At 36.5% G+C, this 20,502-nt stretch overlaps 1 protein-coding gene across 2 annotated transcripts in view; it reads right to left on the minus strand.

The window, feature by feature from the left end:
- The window catches only part of IleRS (Isoleucyl-tRNA synthetase), a 430,056-nt gene that overhangs the window by 215,423 nt on the left and 194,131 nt on the right, over positions 1–20,502 (minus strand). For both annotated transcript variants that reach the window (XM_090381523.1, XM_090381522.1), the window contains exon 13: positions 10,584–10,710. In XM_090381523.1, the coding sequence (XP_090237649.1) occupies positions 10,584–10,710 (127 nt within the window). The remainder of the gene's footprint in view (positions 1–10,583; positions 10,711–20,502) is intronic.

Genomic DNA, 20,502 nt, shown 5'->3' on the forward strand with positions numbered 1-20,502 from the left:
AAGGCCTGCTTGGTAGTCCTCATGGGGTTACTAAGAGTAAAAACAGGTGCATGCATACTTGTGTATACACTAATGCTGACAGCATAGTAAATAAATTTGAAATGAATAGTGGTTATCAATGACTTTAATGAGTATACGAAAGGGCTATAAAGACAAATGGAGTAAGCCAGTAAATCAGATTGTCTTATAACCTTAGGATTTGCACTTCCCATATAATGACTGAAACTTGGGGGCTAGCCACTCACACAGTAGGAAGACTTGGGAATTTACTGGATGACTGTTTTCTGCACCAGCATGTTAGAAGAGTACTGGGAGAAAGCAATACTCTTGATCTGATTATCAGTAGGGGCTCTTCATGTATTAAGAATCTACAGATAAAAGAATCACCAGGTGACAGCAATCACTAATGCTTTTATAAAGGTGACTTCAGTGGTCTCAAATAGTTTTTAAAATCTATACAGTGAGACCAACTTGTGAACAATAACAGTGAATTCCAAATGGAAAGCATTCAGGGCAGTGAATAAAAGCTACCAGGATAAGACGTAAACAGATGTCAGATGAACTGATGAGATTTGTGACATGATTGGTAGAGTTTACTGGAAACAAAAGTCTCCAGTAAACAGAAGTTTACTGGAGACTTCCATTATATTAAGGGAGGCAGAAAAATAGGTAAGCAAAACTTTAGCCATAATTATGAAAGCATTCTTGGATTAAGGGGATGTCTCTATGGACATCCCATTAACCCAAATGTATCCCTGATTCACAACAGGAGATGAAAGGGTGAAGCAGGTAATTACAGACCAGCTTCATCTTTGGTGAAGCAGGTAATTACAGGTCTGTAATTACCTGCTTCACTATAATGCAATCACTAGTTAAAGAAGTTATGCAGGGCCATTTAGACAGGAATACAGTTAAACTACAGCCACAGCAAAGATTTGTTAAGGGCTGATCTTGTGTAAGCAATCTTTTTTTTTTTTTTTTTTTTAAATGAAAACCCCAAACATGAAAGGTATTAGACCCTATAGTACTTAGTAACCGTTTGTGGGTCTAATTTAGAGAGCATGAAATGAGATACTTGTTGACATTAGACTTGAATTTCTGTAGACTGTAATTTTCAGGAAATACATGTGAAAGGAAGTTGTTCTAGAAAACAGAAGTTGAAGGAATAAGTGAGAAAGAAGAAGAAGAAAAGTTGGTTCTGCAAGTTTTACATTGGACAGTAAATGGGTGCTGACTGTTTGCAACGTGTATTCAGACTGGTTTAGAGAGGGGGATTTTCGAAGCCAATTCAGAAGAATCGGCTTCTACATCCCCCCCCATGACTCCTTTTATAATTGCCATGGAAATATCTATAGAAAAAATATATAGCAGAAACAGAATGTCTATGAGACAGAGTGACTTTGTAAGAGATGGATCATTAATTAACTTAACTGTCCTCTTTTGAATGGAGTCTAGAAGCTTGAGAGTGGGTATGGGAACACTGTCCCATAGGTGGGAACAATATTCCATGGTAGGGCAGATTTGAGATTTGTACAGGTGAGTAGTTATTTAGAAATGCAATGCTAAAGTGCAAAAGAAAACCCGGTTTTTTAGATACAGAGAAACAATATTTGTGATGTGTTTACGCAGAGAGAGGAGGGAGGAATTAGAAGTTGGGGTAATTCCTAATAAAGACATGATCTTGTCTAGAGATCCAAGTGTCATAGAAGATTAGCTTAGGACCTGTATAAGGTCCTAAGAGATATATAAACAGGATCGAGATTTAAAAGGAATGAAATTAACTGTTATCTTTGCACCATTGGAGAATTAACTGGAGATCAGCATTTAAGGAACTGTTTGTGGATATTCAAGAAGTTGAAGCTGTTTGTGCAGGGCAAGGTTTTGCAAACTACAAGGTAGAATGCAATGTGCTATCATCAGCAAAACTATGGACAGTGGTTTCCAGTCAACAGAAGAAGGTCATTAATATACAAGAGGAAAAGAGTAGGAGAAAGAACTGAACCTTGGAGAACACCAGAATTAGTGGAGAGATTACAAGGTGGCCATCACCTGCAGTGAGCGGTCAGAGACAAAACTGGATACCTAATTACAAAAAAAACAGTTGACAAACCATAAAATGGAATCTTCTTTAGAACTTTATGCCAAAGACAATCAAAAGCTTTTGAAATGTTAGCATTAGCATTAGTAGAGGAATTTGATGCAAGAAAGCAAGCTTGTGCAGCATCAGCCAAAAAAAAAAAAAAAAAACCCACTTCCACTTCACCCCTCTGTTCGTTCAAAATACCTGTCCAGCTGAGCCTTAAACTTATTTAGGCTATCAACTTCCACGACAAGGGACGGAAGTCTGTTCCACCAACCAACCACCCGCTGGCTAAAGGCAAATTTCCGCACGTCTATCCTACATCTGTCTTTCCTCAATTTGAATTTATGCCCTCTCAGGTGATTATTCTGACCGAGAGGAAGAATCCCATCAGCATTGAGCATGCTCAAACCATTCAAGGCTTTATACAACTCTATCAGATCACCTCGCTGGTGCCTAGTCTCCAGACACTGTCATTTGCAAAACTTAAGCCTTTCTTCGTAAGAGCACCCCTTTGTTCCATTCACTAATCTTGTTGCCCTTCTCTGTACTCGTTCCAGCAGCTCTATATCCTTCTTGAAATGAGGCCTCCAGACCTGTATACAGTACTCTAGGTGTGGCCTGACCATTGCCTTATACAAGGGAATAATCACCTCCTTATCCCTGCTAGAAAAATTCCTATATATCATTGACAATACACCATGAGCTACTCTTGCAGCCCGTCTGCACTGCTCAGAGAACTTCATATCTGCCTGCACAACCACCCCCAGGTCCCTTTCAGTGTAGTACCACAGAGTTGATACGTTGCTCTGGGGTTGCTGTTTCCTATGTGTAGTACTTTACATTTGTCAATGTTAAACTTCATTTGCCACCTCTCAGCCCATCTGCTCAACCTTTCCAGATCCTGTTGCAGCAGCATAGTGTCAGTAGTGTCCTTGACAACCCTGCCTACCTTTGTATCATCTGCAAACTTCGACATTAAGCTTGATATACCATCATCAATATCATTTATGAATACAGAAAACAATAATGGACTGAGCCCTGAGGGACTCCACTAATAACATTAGTCCACGACGAGCAGTGTCCATTGATTACCACTCTCTGTCTTCTCCTCCTCAACCACCCCTTTATCCACAGCAGCAATTTGCCTCCAATGTCACACTGCTCCAATTTGTGCAGCAGTCTTCCATGTGCAACAGTATCAAAAGCCTTTCTAAGATCCAAGTATATAATATCAAAGTTATTCCCCGCATCCAGTTCCTTTGTGACTGCATCATAGTATCCAATCAAATTGGTCAGGCAAGACTTCCCCTTAACAAAACCATGCTGTGTCCGAGCTATAACTGAAGTCTTGTCTAAATGATCCTGCAGTGCTTCTTTAACTAGTGCCTCCATTAATTTTCCTGGAACAGAAGTTAAACTCACAGGTCTATAATTACTTGTGTCAGCCTTTGATCCTCCTTTGTGAATTGGGGTCACATCTGCACATCTCCAGTCTGTGGGTACCTCCCCTGAGTCTAAGGAAGCTCTCATAATTATGGCTAAGGGTTTGCTTACTTCCTCTGCTGCCTCCTTTAATATAACTGGATAGATCCCATCCACCCCGGGTGCCTTTCTTGTGTTTATCTTCAACAATTTCTCCTCCACTCCACTCTCAGTCACTACAAGATCCTCCAGCCCACTGCCAGAGTTGAATACAACTCTGGCTTTCCCCTCGCTAAATAACTCCTCGTGTGAATGTCGATGCAAAATATTCATTTAGTTTGTTAGCTACCTCAGCAGGATCATCAACAGTTGACCCATCGATATCAAGTGGACCAATCTGATTCATCCCCTTCCTTCTAGAGTTTACATAAGTAAAGAACTCTTTGCTGTTTTTCTTTGCATCCCTTGCCAAGGATTTCTCATAATCTGCCTTCGCCTGCCTAACCTCCTTTGTAACTTGGTTCAGATCAACTTGTATCTATCATAGGCTTCTGTGTCATGTGTTAATTTGCATGTATCCCATGCATGTTTCATCTCTGCCATATGCCTCATCAGTTCATCTGACATCCATTTAGGCCTAAACCTTGAACAATATTTCTTAATTGGTATGTAAAGCCTAGTAGCTTCCAAGATAAGTTCTTTGAATGCTTCCCATTTTGCATTTGCTGTTGGTAACATCATCATATATTTTAGGATTCTTTCGCTACTGGTTTTTCATTGCATATTAGCCTTTCCATCTAAATTGTCGGCCAGCTAGAGAGCGTTCTTATCCCTTTTCCCGTTTAAATCAGTCCTTGAGCTCATTGTAATTTTTTCCGGTGTGTGTCCTGTCGCGGTATATTAAATCGTATTGTTTCCTTTATTTTTCTTCCTTCCACCACAATCTATTGGAGTCATTGCTATTCAATTCACTGGCACCAAAATTCCATTGTATTAGTTAGAGCTGGGATAAATAGTTAAAATAATTAATCGTGTTCCATTAATAATTAAAATTAAACGTTTGGAGGAAGGGAATAGGTGTACCGAACTGAATTTTTTGGTCAAGATAGGATTGTCTTAACAGCCACTGTTTTAGTTTTAACAAACTTTTCCATTGAATTTGTCCATAGATGGGTAACATAAGCCAGTTGCATGACTGAGAAAATATGCTGAAGTAATCAACATAAGAGTGCACTATTTACAGTTGGGGGAAGTTGATTGGTAATGGAGGTTATTTTAATGCAAAAAGTATAATATTTAAAACAGGTCCTTGCAGTACACTCTTCTCTTGGCAAAATGATCGAGAGAGGGTGGATCATACTTGAACTTGAAAAAAAAAAAAAAATGACAGAATAAAAAATTTTTAATAAAAACAATAAGGTGACCTCTTAGTCGAGGTTATAAAGATCTTTTAAAACATCAAACTTCCAAATTGTGTCATACACTTTTTCCATATCAAATAAGGTGGACACCAGGTGCTTTTTTTTTTAGGGAAGCATCTCGAGTAGATGTTTCCATTCTAATTAAGTGGTCCAAAGTGGACCTATTTTCCTTCAGAAGCTGCAGTAAATGTGAGAGAGGTCATTTGATTGTAAGTGCCATAAAGGAGGAGTGTTGACCATTCTCTCCAATATTTTGCACAAACAGCTAGTAAGAGCAACAGTACAGTAATTCATTAGAAATTTAGGATTCTATCCTGGATTAGCAAAAGTAAGAATAGTTGCTTTGCATCAGGTGTCTGGAAACTGCTTTTCATGGAAGATTCTGTTGTATAGGAGAATCAGGTGGTCCATGGACTTTGTCGAAAGGTGTTAAATCATTTCATAATGGATGTCATCTGGTCCAACAGCACTTGCATTTTTAAGGGTGAGAGCTGTTTTCAGATTGTGTGGATGTAACTGGCCCATTATATGGGTTAAATACCCTTTGATGTAAAATTAAGGACCAGAAACTCTGAGGGTAAGATGATGTTGCTGAAACATTAGAAAATGTTTCCCCAGGAGCACTGGTTGCTGCAGTTGAGTCTGCAATATTGCATCCATTATATTCCAGTACTGATTGGGATATCCATTGTATCGTATAACAATGGCAGCAAGTTACAAATGGTAATATCCATGAACACTAAGTATTAACTTTCTAAGACACTAAGTAAATAAAATAAACAAAATAAAAGTAGTCTTTCATAATACCTCTGTTGCTTTATTCATAGCAACAGAGGTATATCAAAATCTAAGTTTAATTCAATGAATGATCATCAAGAAATGAACTATTTCTTGATGATCTGTTATTTACTGAAAGCAGAAGCAGTCAGAAGTTAAAAGGAACTAAATCTGTCAACAGAATTGCTCATCACTGAAATGGCCACACCTAGCAAAGTCATTGAAACATCGAGTTATTCATGCAATACCATTATATGAAGGTTATGCCTAAGGTTCAATACCATTATATGAAGGTTCTTCTACTTGGCTAGCACAATGCATATGCAGTATAACAGCAGTGCACTGATTACCCAGAACTAGGAATGCTTTCAAAAAGGATTAGTGCTTTTTGAAAATATTCTTGGGCCACCATTAAAAATACATTAAAAATAATAAAGCTGAGCATCATAACACATTATCTGCCCTTAATACTAAAATCAATTACATAAAATTTTGCTTCAGCACCTTGTTTAAATAAAAGCAATAATATTTTGAAACCTGAGCCATATGGCCATTAGACTTATGAACAAACAGCAATGTCAGATTTAGACAGTCCGGGGCAGTGGTGTGCAACCCCTAGAGGGGTTACAATAAATTAAAGGGGTTGCGGCAATTTTTAAATAAAATTATATTTTGTGTAGAGACCTTACTACTTGAATTAAGCCTGAGATGAACTCTACTGCCACTCTATTTTGTTAGTGTTAGGATGGTTACACGTGTGAAACCATCCTACAACTAACAAAATAGGATGGGATGGTTACACGTATGACGAAAGTGGCATTCTTACTTATTGTCCATGTCAGGAATGTGCCTTAATTTGCTCATTTGCTACGAACACACAAAAAGCAGCTGACTAGTGCAACTTCTCAATACGTATTAATATTTCTCACTACTACTACTACTCAATTTCCGAACGTTAATTCCTCTATCTCTTAATTCATGCTTCCTACAGCACAAATTCTCAAATTGCCTAAAGGCCAGAGTGTGTGAATATGTGGTTGGAGTAAATATATGTTATGTGTTGCATGCACACTTTATTCTGCGTCGTAATTCGGTACTTTCACGTCAATTTGGCTGTGTTTTTCATTCTTCTGCTACCTTTTCTATTGCACGTTTCATTATTATTATCGTTGTTTTTAAGAAAAAAATATATATATATATATATATATATATATAGTAAACCCCCACTATTCGCAGGGGCTATGTTCCTGAGAAATGCTGCGAATACTGAGTTATGGCTCCCATAGTAATAAAGGGGTTCCGTTCCAAAGTATGAAATATATAAGAAAAACTAGTCTAAAATTTTGTCTATGTATGTATTATATGTACCTTCATAATATGACTATATACATAGACAGTACATAGTGAAATGCAAGCATATGGCATCGAAATTAAAATAAGAAACAATTTAATATTAAATGTAATATTTATTAGAAATTTCAAACAAATCTTTTAATCCAGCGCCTTTGCTATAGCTAAAAAACTTATCTTGCCAGTGCTATCACTAGTTTCGCTAAAGTGTTGATAAAGGAGTTTTGCCTTTTCGCGAATGATGAGTGAACTTAACGGAATTTTATTTTGAGTTCGGTCTTCTATCCACAGATTTAAAGCCTTTTCCATTTTTTCCAATTTAACATAACGAGTTACAGAGCAAATTTTTGAAGCAATTAGCGCATTTTCACGGACACTACGACAGATTTTTTCTTCCGATTTCTTGATTGATCATACCGTTGACTCATTGATTTTATAATGTTTTGCCACTGAGGAGACACTTTCGCCATTACAAATTTTATCTAATAACTCAATTTTATTTGCTAATGTCATCACCTTTGATCTTTTCACATTTCCCTTGTTATTGGTAACCATATTTTTGTACGGGTTAGAAAGAACTTGTCCACAATAAAGTCACTTTCTTCCGTTAACACACTCGAAAAAGTCTGTTTTACACTGCAAAACGGTAGATTTATCACTTTTGTAAGCATATCAATTTGTAAATTGATAAATTTATTCAATTTATAAGCATATAAATTAAAAGCAAATGACGAAACCTTCCATGACAAGCGCATAACACATACTGAACAAGGATTAGCGAGAAACATCCATGCTCGCGATTTTGTCACCTCTCTCTCTCCCTACCCACTGAGTGCTGTTTTGACCTGGAAAGATAATTTTAGCCACGCCCATGTTTTTTTATGGCATAAAATGTTCACGGCGCTTTAAAATTCACATATTTTTAGGTTTCATTTTGTATTAAATCAGCAACCGCGAATACAGATAATGCGAATGGGGGGGTTACTGTATATTTGCGGAGATGGGGGAAACCCCTGGTGCCGTTAGACCCTAAACACACTGTATATATATATAGATATTATCATGGACGATTGTGTAATGAGAACGAAATGGCTGATGAGTGATGACAATAATGTTTTCTGGTAGAGAGCCATCATATTCCAAATCACAAGAAATGAAACAGTATAGAAAATATCAAGAGGAATTTATGAAGTATGGCTTCACTTACAGTGTTGTTGATGATAAGCAATGCTATGTGCATAATATGTTACAAAAAACTAGCTAGCAAAAGCATGAAACTTATTAAATTAAAAAGACGTTTTTTTTTTGTTGTTATTATTTGGTTTTTAGGAGCATTAGCAACTAAGGCCATATTGCTCCTGGAATATGTGGTGGTCATTCCCTGACCTTTCCACATCCTCCATATTTGGTGGTGACGGGCTCGTACCCTGGTCTAATCAAGAAGCGTGTGCTATGCACTGCTGCTCCTTCCCACCTGGCCACGGAGGCACCTTATTTTTAAAAGGACACTTACATACAGAACATACAGAGCTAAAAAAAAATAAAAAAAAAAAACTGAATCTTTTTTCAATGAATCTCTTGTCTCCCTGCTGCAATAAATATGATTTCAATTATGCATGGAAAAAAGTACAGCAACAATTTAAAAATCATTCCTCTGTCCAGAGACACAGTCTCGCGGTGTATTACAGTTATCGCAGACAACATAAAACTGAATTTATTAAATCGATTAGAAGTCTAATTTTTGCAATACAGGTAGATGAATCCACAGATATATGAAACCTTATAAAAAATCTTATATCAAACCTTGCTCAACTTATTGTAAGTCAGATACTGATACGAGTGGATATTTTGGAAGGTTTTCTATTTTGCAAAGCTTTATTAAAAGTATAACGATGGGTGAGAAGATTTTTGATGTAATAAATATTTTCTTTCAAACAAATAATCTAACATGGAACAACTTGTTGCAGTTTGTACTGATGGTTTGGCTGCATTAACAGGAGAAAATAATGGCTTAAAAGGCAGAGTAAAGGAAATTGCTCCAAATATATATTTTAATCATTGCATTATACATAGGGAAGCAATAGTAGCAAAGGAAATAAAAACTGATTTGCATGAAGTTTTGAAAGATGCAGTAAGTGTGATCAACTTTATTAAAAGTATAAGCTTAAATGGTAGACTTTTCACAATACTTTGTAATGAAATGGGATCCGTTTATGAAATGCTTCTTTTATATGCGAAAGTGAGCTGACTGTCCAGTGGTAAAGTGTTGCGACGTCTTTTTGACCTCAAACATGAAGTGTTATTGTTTTTTATCAGATAAAAATCAGAACCGTGCTCAACTGTTTACAAATCAAAAATGGCTTAGGAAAACAGTTACCTTGCTGACATATTTGAAAAACTTAATGATTTATTCAAGGACAAGGAACAAATATATTAATACCAATGACAAAATAGTAGCTTTCAAAAAGAAGCTTAATCTTTGGAAAACTGAATTTGAGTGTAATAGTATTGAAATGTTCGTGTGTTTACTGATTTTGTTAATAGCAATAATATTGATATTTTACAATTTACAGATATCATTGCCACCCACCTAACAATGCTAATTAACAATTTTAACAAATGATTTACTGTATCTCCAGAAAAAAGATTGTATTGGATTTGTGATCCCTTTGCTTTTGAAATTTCTTCATATCCCGTAATTACCATTCAGCAAAAGGAAGATCTTATCGATCTGTCGTCTGATGAAGCATTACATGCTCGTTTTAAGACTACAGTACTTGTAAAAAATTTTGGCTTTCTTTGTGAGATGAGTATCCAGAATTATTGAAAATGGTGATACAAATATTGCTACCCTACCTTTTGGGTCTGCATATTTATGCAAGGTTGGTTTCTCAAAATTAACAGCTATAAAAGCAAAACAGCATTCCAGACTTGATCCAGAAGATGACATTAGAGTAGCAATTTAAAATATTGAGCCAAATATTATCGATTATCCAGGCTCATCCTTCTCATTTGTATTTGTGTTTTGTAATCTTAGTTGAAGAATAAGAATATGATTTGTTATTTTTGCTGTATTCAATTAAAATATTAAACAATTATTTTAATGTGTAAATTAAAAGGAAATAACTTTTTCATTCCTTTCTCAGTACTCAAATTAAATTTTCTACTACATAATTTATAAAATGCCATTTTGCTTCACTAAAAATCTGCCCATACTACCTGGGGTTTACATTGAGGGGGTCACGTCAATTTTATATCTAATAATGGGGGTCATGAGCGAAATAAATTTGTGTGCCACTGGTCTGGGGTATTAGTGTACATATATTTTTAGAACCCTTGAAAAAAATTGAATCACAAAAAACTGCCTCAACAAAAAGAGACAGACATCTATCTCCATTTGCCTTGGCAACCACAAATGTCTTGGAGAACTCTTGGATCAATAATAACTGGACTGCCCTATGTGAATACAAAAGATATTGTTACATTAAAAAAAAAATTACAGAATAAAATCTTGTAGGTAAGAATAATACCTCTTCTGAATCATCACTTATCCAAAGAGGAATTGGAGTTCCCCAGAAACGATTTCGAGATATAGCCCAGTCACGGGCTTCTTTCAGCCAATTAGCAAATCTTCTGTCTTTTACAAACTCTGGAACCCTAATATTTAAAGAAAATAAAGTTTCATTACAGGATCTTATTACTTTTTATTCCTGCTTAACATAAAAAGATATACCTAATTGCATGCAAAAATAGATTACAGTTTGTCATTGTTTTTGGATATGTTTCTTGAACATCTACTTACTATAATCATGTTGTGCTGAGATTCATAAGATATCTTTCCTTTTACCATATATTATGCTTGTATCAGTGTGTGTTCAGAAGCTAATTTGCATATGGCACACCCTATTCCCTCCACTCAAGAAAACATCCTTCAAGAATTGCTTTGGTCTCTGCATGTAGTTTATATATATATATTATATATATTATATATAATATATATATATAGATAAGTACATAAGAGTATAAATGGAGGAATGTTGACCACATCAGATGTATTAACAATGGAAAAAATAAATAGGTACCAGCAAACTAAAAGGTAAATTAAAATAAAATTAAATAAAAATACATATAGTACATATGCTATAGATCCAATGATTTTAACTTCATCATCAAGGGTCAGCAGCCAAAACCAATGGAAATATAGCAAGAAGCAAAACCTCTATGCTCCTTGCTATATTTCCATTGGTTTTGGCTGCTGATCCTTAAAATTACTGGTACTATAGCATTAAGTACTACAGGTGACCCCCACATAATGCTGATAATTTGTTCCGTAAAAACAGAGCGCTAAGTGAATCCGCACTAAGTAAGCTCCGCATTCCCATAAGGTAACATATGTATTTGTAAGTTGCGGTCGGTGCCATAGGATATTTCCTAATCAATAATAAATGGTAGTGAAAAGATGCACAAATGTCGGTCAAAATATTTAATATTCAAAGATTTGTATATATAAAATATTCTGCATTACATATTTACGTAACTATTTATGTATCAAAATTCCAATTAAAAATCATGAATTTAATTGATCTAAATTGATTTTAATTGATTTAATTTAATTGATGAATTTAATCATGAAAAATGTGTCGATTTTGGGTTGAACTTTGGCCCTCTTCTAAATAAACTAAAAGGGGTATTAATTTTAAATCCCCCGCAACGTTACCACCCAACAATAAAGTCTCCGATCCTTTGCCGCTTTGAAACCTGGCATGTTTTTTCTTCTTTCATGAAACTTCTTTTAGGCATTCGTTTCCACAAAAGTCCTGCTTCATCTATGTTATAAACTTGTTGAGAAGTATAACATACAATACCCCTCTTCAATAATTTTAAAAAGTTCTTTTTTGAAAGTTTTGGTTCCTTGATCTGTACTTGCGGCTTCTCCCTAGATTTTAAATCTATTCAACCAGCCCTTACCAGTTTTAAATGGTTCCACATTTTTTTTTTTTTTTTAGGTGAGTTTTCTTCAGATCATCATATTGGTTAATCTCTCTCTCTCTCTCTCTCTTTTTTTTTTTTTTTTTATAATATTTAACTTAACTTAAGTGAATTCTGCATTGAACTTTATCTTCAATAAAATTAGTTAGTCTTTTCCATTTCAATCCTAATAGCCGGCCTAGCCCTAGTTGCTTGCAGTGGAACAGCTATCTTTCCCGCTGCTAAAATTAATTCTTTATTTTTTTTATAATTGTTCTTACAGTTAAACTTGCAAGTCCTAAATTATGGCACACATCCGTTTGTCATTGATGGCAATCGATTCGTTTCAAAACGTCTAATTTAATTTTCAAATTCAGTCTTTTTCTTACATTTATAGTCTTCATACTGCGCTCAGACATTGCTTTTTCATTCTTATCTGCCATTATTAACTCTTTTAAAATGTAACTGCGTTGCTTGCATTAATTACGATACAATGTTCAAGTAAACTGTCCGTTATGCACGATGTCTAATACTGTACTGTACTGACTTCGGATAAATGCATATAATGCAAATATTACAAGCAATATACTTGATCATTTTTTTAAAACGTTGATCTCGGAACGACGTAACAAGTTACTGTACTGCAATTAAATTAGCGTGCGAGAAAATTTCACTGAGCGTGGGAAAATTTTTCAAGTCGGTGTGGGAAACGTTTTAAAGCTGTTTTGCTATTCATTTTCAACTACTGATTCCATCAAATGAAACAATTTCGTTAAATATGCCAAAAATGTAATCTGTAAAAGAGTGTTATAGATCTGTGACAGCGTTATAGTCAGATACGGGTTATAATATGAGAACAGCGTTATAGCGAATCAGCGTAAAGCAAACTGCGTTATAACGGGGGCCTGCTGTATATGTAATTTTATTTAAATTTATCTTAATTTACCTTTTATTTTATAGGTACCTATTTATTTTTTTCATTATTAATAATACATCTGATGTGGTCAGCATTCCTCCATTTATACTCTCATCTACTTATCTATATTTTATTATTATTATTATTACTAGCCATATAGTGCAAGGAAGCCTGAGGCTTATGCTACACCAGCTAAAATAAATTTCTGAGTTACCGAGAGAGAGAGAGAGAGAAGTAGAAGGGAATCACCAAGAAAGAGAAGGATGATATCTAGCTCAGGACCCTGGGTGTTAATTTAACACAGGTAAGTACATCAGTGAGCAACCCATGACATCCATTCTGTATGGATGAACCTATATTAATTTATTAGCTTATTTAATGATGTCTATTCATTAACTTAAGTTGATTTTATATACATAACATTGTGTTAATTTTTTACTACAACTGCCTAGCATAAAATTCCTTTACTTAATTGGCAAAATCATTTCGTCACACCAGAAGCCACCACCAAGTGTCACCTCACATTTTCAGGATAATATATATAGCATGAAAGGCTGGCCACCCATTTAGACCATAACATCTGTAATGACAAATGTAACTGTAGCAACGTGCTCTTTTGAAGAAAGTGAAAGTTTAGATCATAACATCAATGATGAAGCATTACTGACATTATCTGTGCTTCAAAAATGGATTCACAAGTGCTCAATAAACAAATATGCAAGCATAAGCAATAAAAATTTTTTTTTCACAAAATTTGCCTTCTAAAACATGGGTGCATCTTATTATCAAGAAAAATACAGTAACATTCAAGTTGAATGGATAAGTAGATTATAATAACTGTACTAAATTACAACACTGCATAATTTATCCAAGAGCTGAATACACTTCAGTATTGTCTGAGCTAGTTTCAAAGAACCATTCTTTTGTGATTATGCAAAAATATTTTTAATTGATTAATTATGTTGAATGGTATTGTTTTTGTTATTTATTTTTTGTTCTCCCCCTTTCTTTCTTACTGTTATGATTCAGTTTATTTTATTTTGCATATTTGCATTCAGCTTAGGTTAGTCAGCTTGGTACTGGTCAACATCAAAATTTACATTTTATAACTTTATTTTTATAACTTAGAGTACTTAAGTTCGTGGTCTTTAAACTAGTCTTTCACAAGTCATAAAGGGACATCAGTGAACACTTGGCTACCTCCCAGTGGTTCACTATTGAAATATGACCTTTTGGGGATGTACAGTTACAGGAGCTAATCGTTCCCTGTTCTTTTATTTGCATTATTTCTCTTATATGAGATGCCTACATTTATCTGCAGGATGGTTTACTGACCGGAGTAGCATTATGACAACTCATCACCGTGGTGATTACCGACCCTTTTAAATTGACATTGTTAATTATTTTAATTTTAATTTTTTTCTGCTGATACAGCAATACTTTTACAAAGTAAAAAATGTTTTATTTCGATTAGTCATCCTGTGAAATTTAATAATATTTTTATGCAAGGAACATCCACACCTCATTATGCTATTAATGCAAAAGGAGTTTTTTGGATAAAAAGTTGGAGTCTGCTGACGAGGCTAGTACGGGCCAGACGTGTTCAAAGCCGCTAAGTGGATTTTTCTTATTTATTGATTTGAAATTATTGTTTTTCTAAAACTTTTGATTTAAATTTAGTAGTATAGCATTATTTTGTGATATTTCTGATTAATCTGGTGTATTTATTCTTTACTCGGCCTTGTAATTGAATAAAAGTATCGGTAAGGGTATCAAATCCACGTGTTACAAGTTACAACTCCGCTGAACGAAAAGGTTTTTTTAGCCAAATTTAGCCGCTTATTGAATATCTTTTACATCAAATTATTTTTTGTAAGTAGCTTATAGACCAAGTAAGGATCGTTGGTTTATTCTGAATTGGGACAGCGAGATTTGAAAGTTAATTAATACTTAAGTGTCCATAGATTACCGTTCGTAACTTCCGCCTTTGTCTTTGTCATACGATCGTTATATATCGAACCTAGATAGCGTTAGTATAGTATACGTTATAATATTTTCAGCGATCGGTAAAATCTATTAAACTTGTTCAACTTCGTTGGCATTTAAATTGCACTTTTAACTAAATACATATACCGACTTAGATTACAAACGTAATCTAATAAATACGTATAATTAATTAATACATAACTGATACGGAAGTTATATAAAGGGAACTCGGAGATAATTAATACTTGACTGATTGATTAATAATTGACGCTAAAAATATATATCCCGTTATAGCTGTGTTGGGAGATAAGTTAGGGTTATATACTGAAATTGAAATTTTATTTAAATTAAAAGTAATCATGACTCAGACCAGAGCAGCAAAACAAAAGGCTCAAGCTAATGGAAGTGCTGTGGCTCAGAGGAGAACTGAGGGGGGCAGTTGCCTTCTGAGTCACAGCCTTCTAAAATGCACAGCTTGCATGATGTTTGTGGAGCATTCAGGTAAGGGACATGATATTGCCATGGGGGATGTCTTTGTGTGTGCACGATGCAAGGAGTGTATCGAAATCAGGCAACAACTCAGCGTTCTTATGGGCCTATATGAGAGCTTGAAGGACAGGGTGGATGCCCTCGAAGGAACTAAATTGAGGGGCCCATCAAGCTCTCAGCTGCCCACATCAATGCCAGAGCTTGCACTTGGTCATCGTGAAACACAGCAGCAACCCCCAAGGCAGAATGCGCTGGTCCCAAAGGAACTAGTAGTTGTTGGTGACTCTATTGTCAGGGAAACGGGGAACATGCTTTGTAAAAAGGATAGGTGGAACAGGACCAGGGTATGTCTGCCAGGGGCAAAGGTTGATGACGTTGTAGAGCAGATATCATCTTTTAAGGGCACAAAAGGTGATATAGTTGTACACGTGGGCACTAACGATATCAAGAGTAGGAGACCGGCAGAATTGCTTAACAAGTACAGGTCACTGTTGAAAAAAAGCCGTGAAATAGGGTTGAATTTGAAAGTGTCTGCAATTCTGCCCAGACACGATAGGAGGGAGTATATGATGAGAGCCTTGTCGATCAATTCGGCCCTGGAAAGATTGTGCAAGGCTCAAGGGGTAGAATTTTTTTCAGCCTGGACTGTACTTGTTAACAGGAGGGATTGCTTCTACAGGGATGGGATACACTTAAATAGAAAGGGTGCAAGAATATTTGCTGATGCTATCGAGGCAGTGTTAGGTGGGTCGGAAAACTGCTAGCTTGGGGGGATACAAAGACAAAAAGATTAACAGTAGCCACTGGCAGAGGTGAAAGAGATTCTTGCACTGCTTCTATTGGAATGAGCAGAAGCCTGAAAAACAAGATTCAGGATATTTCAGAGACTGCCGTGAGTCATTGCAGTGCAAGTAAACACATGGGTTGTGTTAGGGTAGCTAAGAATAGAAATAGGTGCATGTATACTTGCGTGTACACCAATGCTAGGAGTTTGGTAAATAAATTTGATGAATTTGAGGTATTGCTAAAAACATCAAAGGCAGATATTGTTGGGATATCAGAGACTTGGTGTCACACAGATATAAGGAATGCAGAACTAGAATTTGGGGAGTACAACGTCTACAGAAAAGATAGACTGGATAGGAAGGGAGGAGGGGTTATGCTATTAGTTAAGAAATACATAAAATCCAAGGAAGTGAAGCCAGTGGACATCGCTGGACAGTGCAGTGTCGAGTCAGTTTGGTGTGACATAAGCATTGGGAGATCAAAATTGAGAGTAGGAGTGTGCTATAGGCCTAATGACTCTGATGAGTATAATAAGAAACTGTACAGGGAAATAGAGTGGGCCAGTAAATCAGCGAGTCTTATAATGGGAGATTTTAATTTCCCAGATATTGACTGGAATTTGTGGGCTGGTCACTCACACACTAGCAAGGCTTTTGTGGATTTATTGGATGATTGTTTTCTACATCAGCATGTTCGGGAGGCAACTAGAGGGAGGAATACTCTTGATTTGATTATCAGCAGTGATTCTTCATGCATTAAGAATCTGCAGATAAACGAACCACTAGGTGGCAGTGATCACAGTGTGCTGAAGTGGGATTTACTCAAAGAGGTAACTACCATTAGGGGTACAGGGAAGGGTTATTGCTTTCGTAAAGGAGACTACGATGGACTGAGACAGTATTTAAATTCTATACAGTGGGACCAACTGATGATGTTACCAACAGTAAATGCAAAATGGGAAGCATTCAAAGAACTTATCTTGGAAGCTACTAGACTTTACATAACAACTAAGAAATATTGTTCAAGGTTTAGGCCTAAATGGATGTCAGATGAACTGATGAGGCATATGGCAGAGAAGAAACATGCATGGGATACATACAAATTAACACATGACACAGAAGCCTATGATAGATACAAGTTGATCTGTAACCAAGTTACAAAGGAGGTTAGGCAGGCGAAGGCAGATTACGAGAAATCTTTGGCAAGGGATGCAAAGAAAAACAGCAAAGAGTTCTTTACTTATGTAAACTCTAGAAGGAAGGGGATGAATCAGATTGGTCCACTTGATATCGATGGGTCAACTGTTGATGATCCTGCTCAGGTAGCTAACAAACTAAATGAATATTTTGCATCCACATTCACACATGAGGAGTTATTTAGCGAGGGGAGAGCCAGAGGTGTATTCAACGGTAGCAGTAAGCTAGAGAATCTTGTAATAACTGAGAGTAAAGTGGAGGAGAAATTGTTGAAGATAAACACAAGAAAGGCACCTGGGGTGGATGGGATCTATCCAGTTATATTAAAGGAAGCAGCAAAGGAAGTAAGCAAACCCTGAGCCATAATTATGAGAGCTTCCTTGGACTCAGGGGAGGTACCTATAGACTGGAGATGTGCAAATGTGACCCCAATTCACAAAGGAGGATCAAAAGCTGACACAAGCAATTATAGACCTGTGAGTTTAACTTCTGTTCCAGGAAAATTAATGGAGGCACTAGTTAAAGAAGCACTGCAGGATCATTTAGACAAGACTTCAGTTATAGCTCGGACACAGCATGGTTTTGTTAAGGGGAAGTCTTGCCTGACCAATCTGATTGGATACTATGATGCAGTCACAAAGGAACTGGATGCAGGGAATAACTTTGATATTATATACTTGGATCTTAGAAAGGCTTTTGATACTGTTGCACATGGAAGACTGCTGCACAAATTGGAGCAGTGTAACATTGGAGGCAAATTGCTGCTGTGGGTAAAGGGGTGGCTGCGGGGGAGAAGACAGAGAGTGGTAATCAATGGACACTGCTTGTCGTGGACTAATGTTATTAGTGGAGTCCCTCAGGGCTCAGTCCATTATTGTTTTCTGTATTCATAAATGATATTGATGATGGTATATCAAGCTTAATGTCGAAGTTTGCAGACGATACAAAGGTAGGCAGGGTTGTCAAGGACATTACTGACACTATGCTGCTGCAACAGGATCTGGAAAGGTTGAGCAGATGGGCTGAGAGGTGGCAAATGAAGTTTAACATTGACAAATGTAAAGTAGTACACGTGGGAAACAGCAACCCCAGAGCAACGTATCAACTCTGTGGTATTACACTGACAGTGGTAGAGAATGAAAGGGACCTGGGGGTGGTTGTGCAGGCAGATATGAAGTTCTCTGAGCAGTACAGACAGGCTGCAAGAGTAGCTCATGTGTATTGGCAATGATATATAGGAATTTTTCTAGCAGGGATAAGGAGGTGATTATTCCCTTGTATAAGGCAATGGTCAGGCCACACCTAGAGTACTGTATACAGGCCTGGAGGCCTCATTTCAAGAAGGATGTAGAGCTGCTGGAACGAGTACAGAGAAGGGCAACAAGATTAGTGAATGGAACAAAGGGGTGCTCTTACGAAGAAAGGCTTAAGATTTGCAAATTACAGTGTCTGGAGACTAGGCACCAGCGAGGTGATCTGATAGAGGTGTATAAAGCATTGAATGGTTTGAGCATGCTCAATGCTGATGGGATTCTTCCTCTCGCTCAGAATAATTACCTCAGAGGGCATAAATTCAAATTGAGGAAAGACAGATGTAGGCTAGACGTGCGGAAATTTGCCTTTAGCCAGCGAGTGGTTGGTTGGTGGAACAGACTTCCATCCCTTGTCGTGGAAGTTGATAGCCTAAATAAGTTTAAGGCTCAGTTGGACAGGTATTTTGAACGAACAGAGGGGTGAAGTGGAAGTGGTTTTTTTTTTTTTTTTGGCTGATGCTGCATAAGCTTGCTTTCTTGCATCAAATGCCTCTACTAATGCTAATGCTAAAAAGTTTCCTCAACATATCTACACATACATACACTTCTGATCCAATAGTCAATCCTATGAAGTATCATGCATTATTATTTAATGGCTACAGAAATCCAATTTAAACACTTTTCCCATTTATATTGCTTTTTTTTAGATCCAAATGATAAATAAACTCTTATATGAAAGAAAAGTGAAAAGAGACTAAATTCCAGGATTCATTAATCGTGCAGTTTGTTTGCTCCATAGAAATCCTTCCCAGTGCAGGGACACTTGAAGGTAGATAGACTGCCCTTTACAACTCAGTGTCTAGCTATTAATTGTTGGTAGGTAGCCATTTCATTCACATGCTAATGGGATAACTTTTGAAAGCAGATGAATGATGCTGAATTTTTTAAATTCAACATTATCTGTCTGTTTTTCCTTGCTGTCACAGTAATTAGTGTCTGAAGGTGTTCAAATGTGGCATCAATAAATTTCATTAATGACAGTATTAAACTTTTTTTCCTTTATAGGGTGGTAGGTTGTGTCTGGTTACTATTATCATTACTGTTGGTCAAGGAGCTCTCTTACTATCCTACAGGTGTTCAGGATCACAGCTTCCTGGAGTTTCATGTAAGTGGAACTCTGAAAGCTGCAATCCTGAACACCTGTACGATATTATTATAAACTTTTTTTCCTTTATGGGTTTTTCCCACCCAGTGATGGGTACTGGTACTAAGTGCAAGGGATGGTTGGTTGTGTCTGGTTATTATTATTGCTGTTATTATTACTGTTGGTTGAGGAACTCTCGTACTATCCTACAGGTGTTCAGGATTGTGACTTTCTGGCATTCCATGTAAGTGTTCTCTGGGAGGCCTATTGCAGCTAGGTTCTTATGGAGGCTCTTTGGCACCATGCTGGTGGTTTACGTGATGATCGGGATGGTCATTATTTGTTCCACATCATATATTTTTGACTTCCTGTCATAGGGCTGACTGATTAATTTCCTGATCTTTTCTCCTTGTTTGACTGCACTAAAGGAATATATTTTATACTACACTGTCATGGTATGAACTTGTCCCAATGTTGCACAACATAATGTTCTATTGTTGTACGGCTGTCTCACAACCAAAAAAACATTTTGTGCACCCCCCACACACACAAACCAATAGATCACTGCATATGTTCCAACCATAATCCTGGTATTTTATAGCATGTAGAACCTTAGACATACTTTCATGACTTTAATTCAAACTGAATGAAACACAGTAACTGATGGAAATCTGTTGCCATTATGAAGTAAAACTGCTTTTAAACTTAATT

The sequence above is a fragment of the Mastigoproctus giganteus genome, chromosome 9, assembly GCF_048544385.1.
Source record: "Mastigoproctus giganteus isolate SK-2022 chromosome 9, ASM4854438v1, whole genome shotgun sequence".
In the NCBI taxonomy this organism is placed as follows: domain Eukaryota; kingdom Metazoa; phylum Arthropoda; class Arachnida; order Uropygi; family Thelyphonidae; genus Mastigoproctus; species Mastigoproctus giganteus.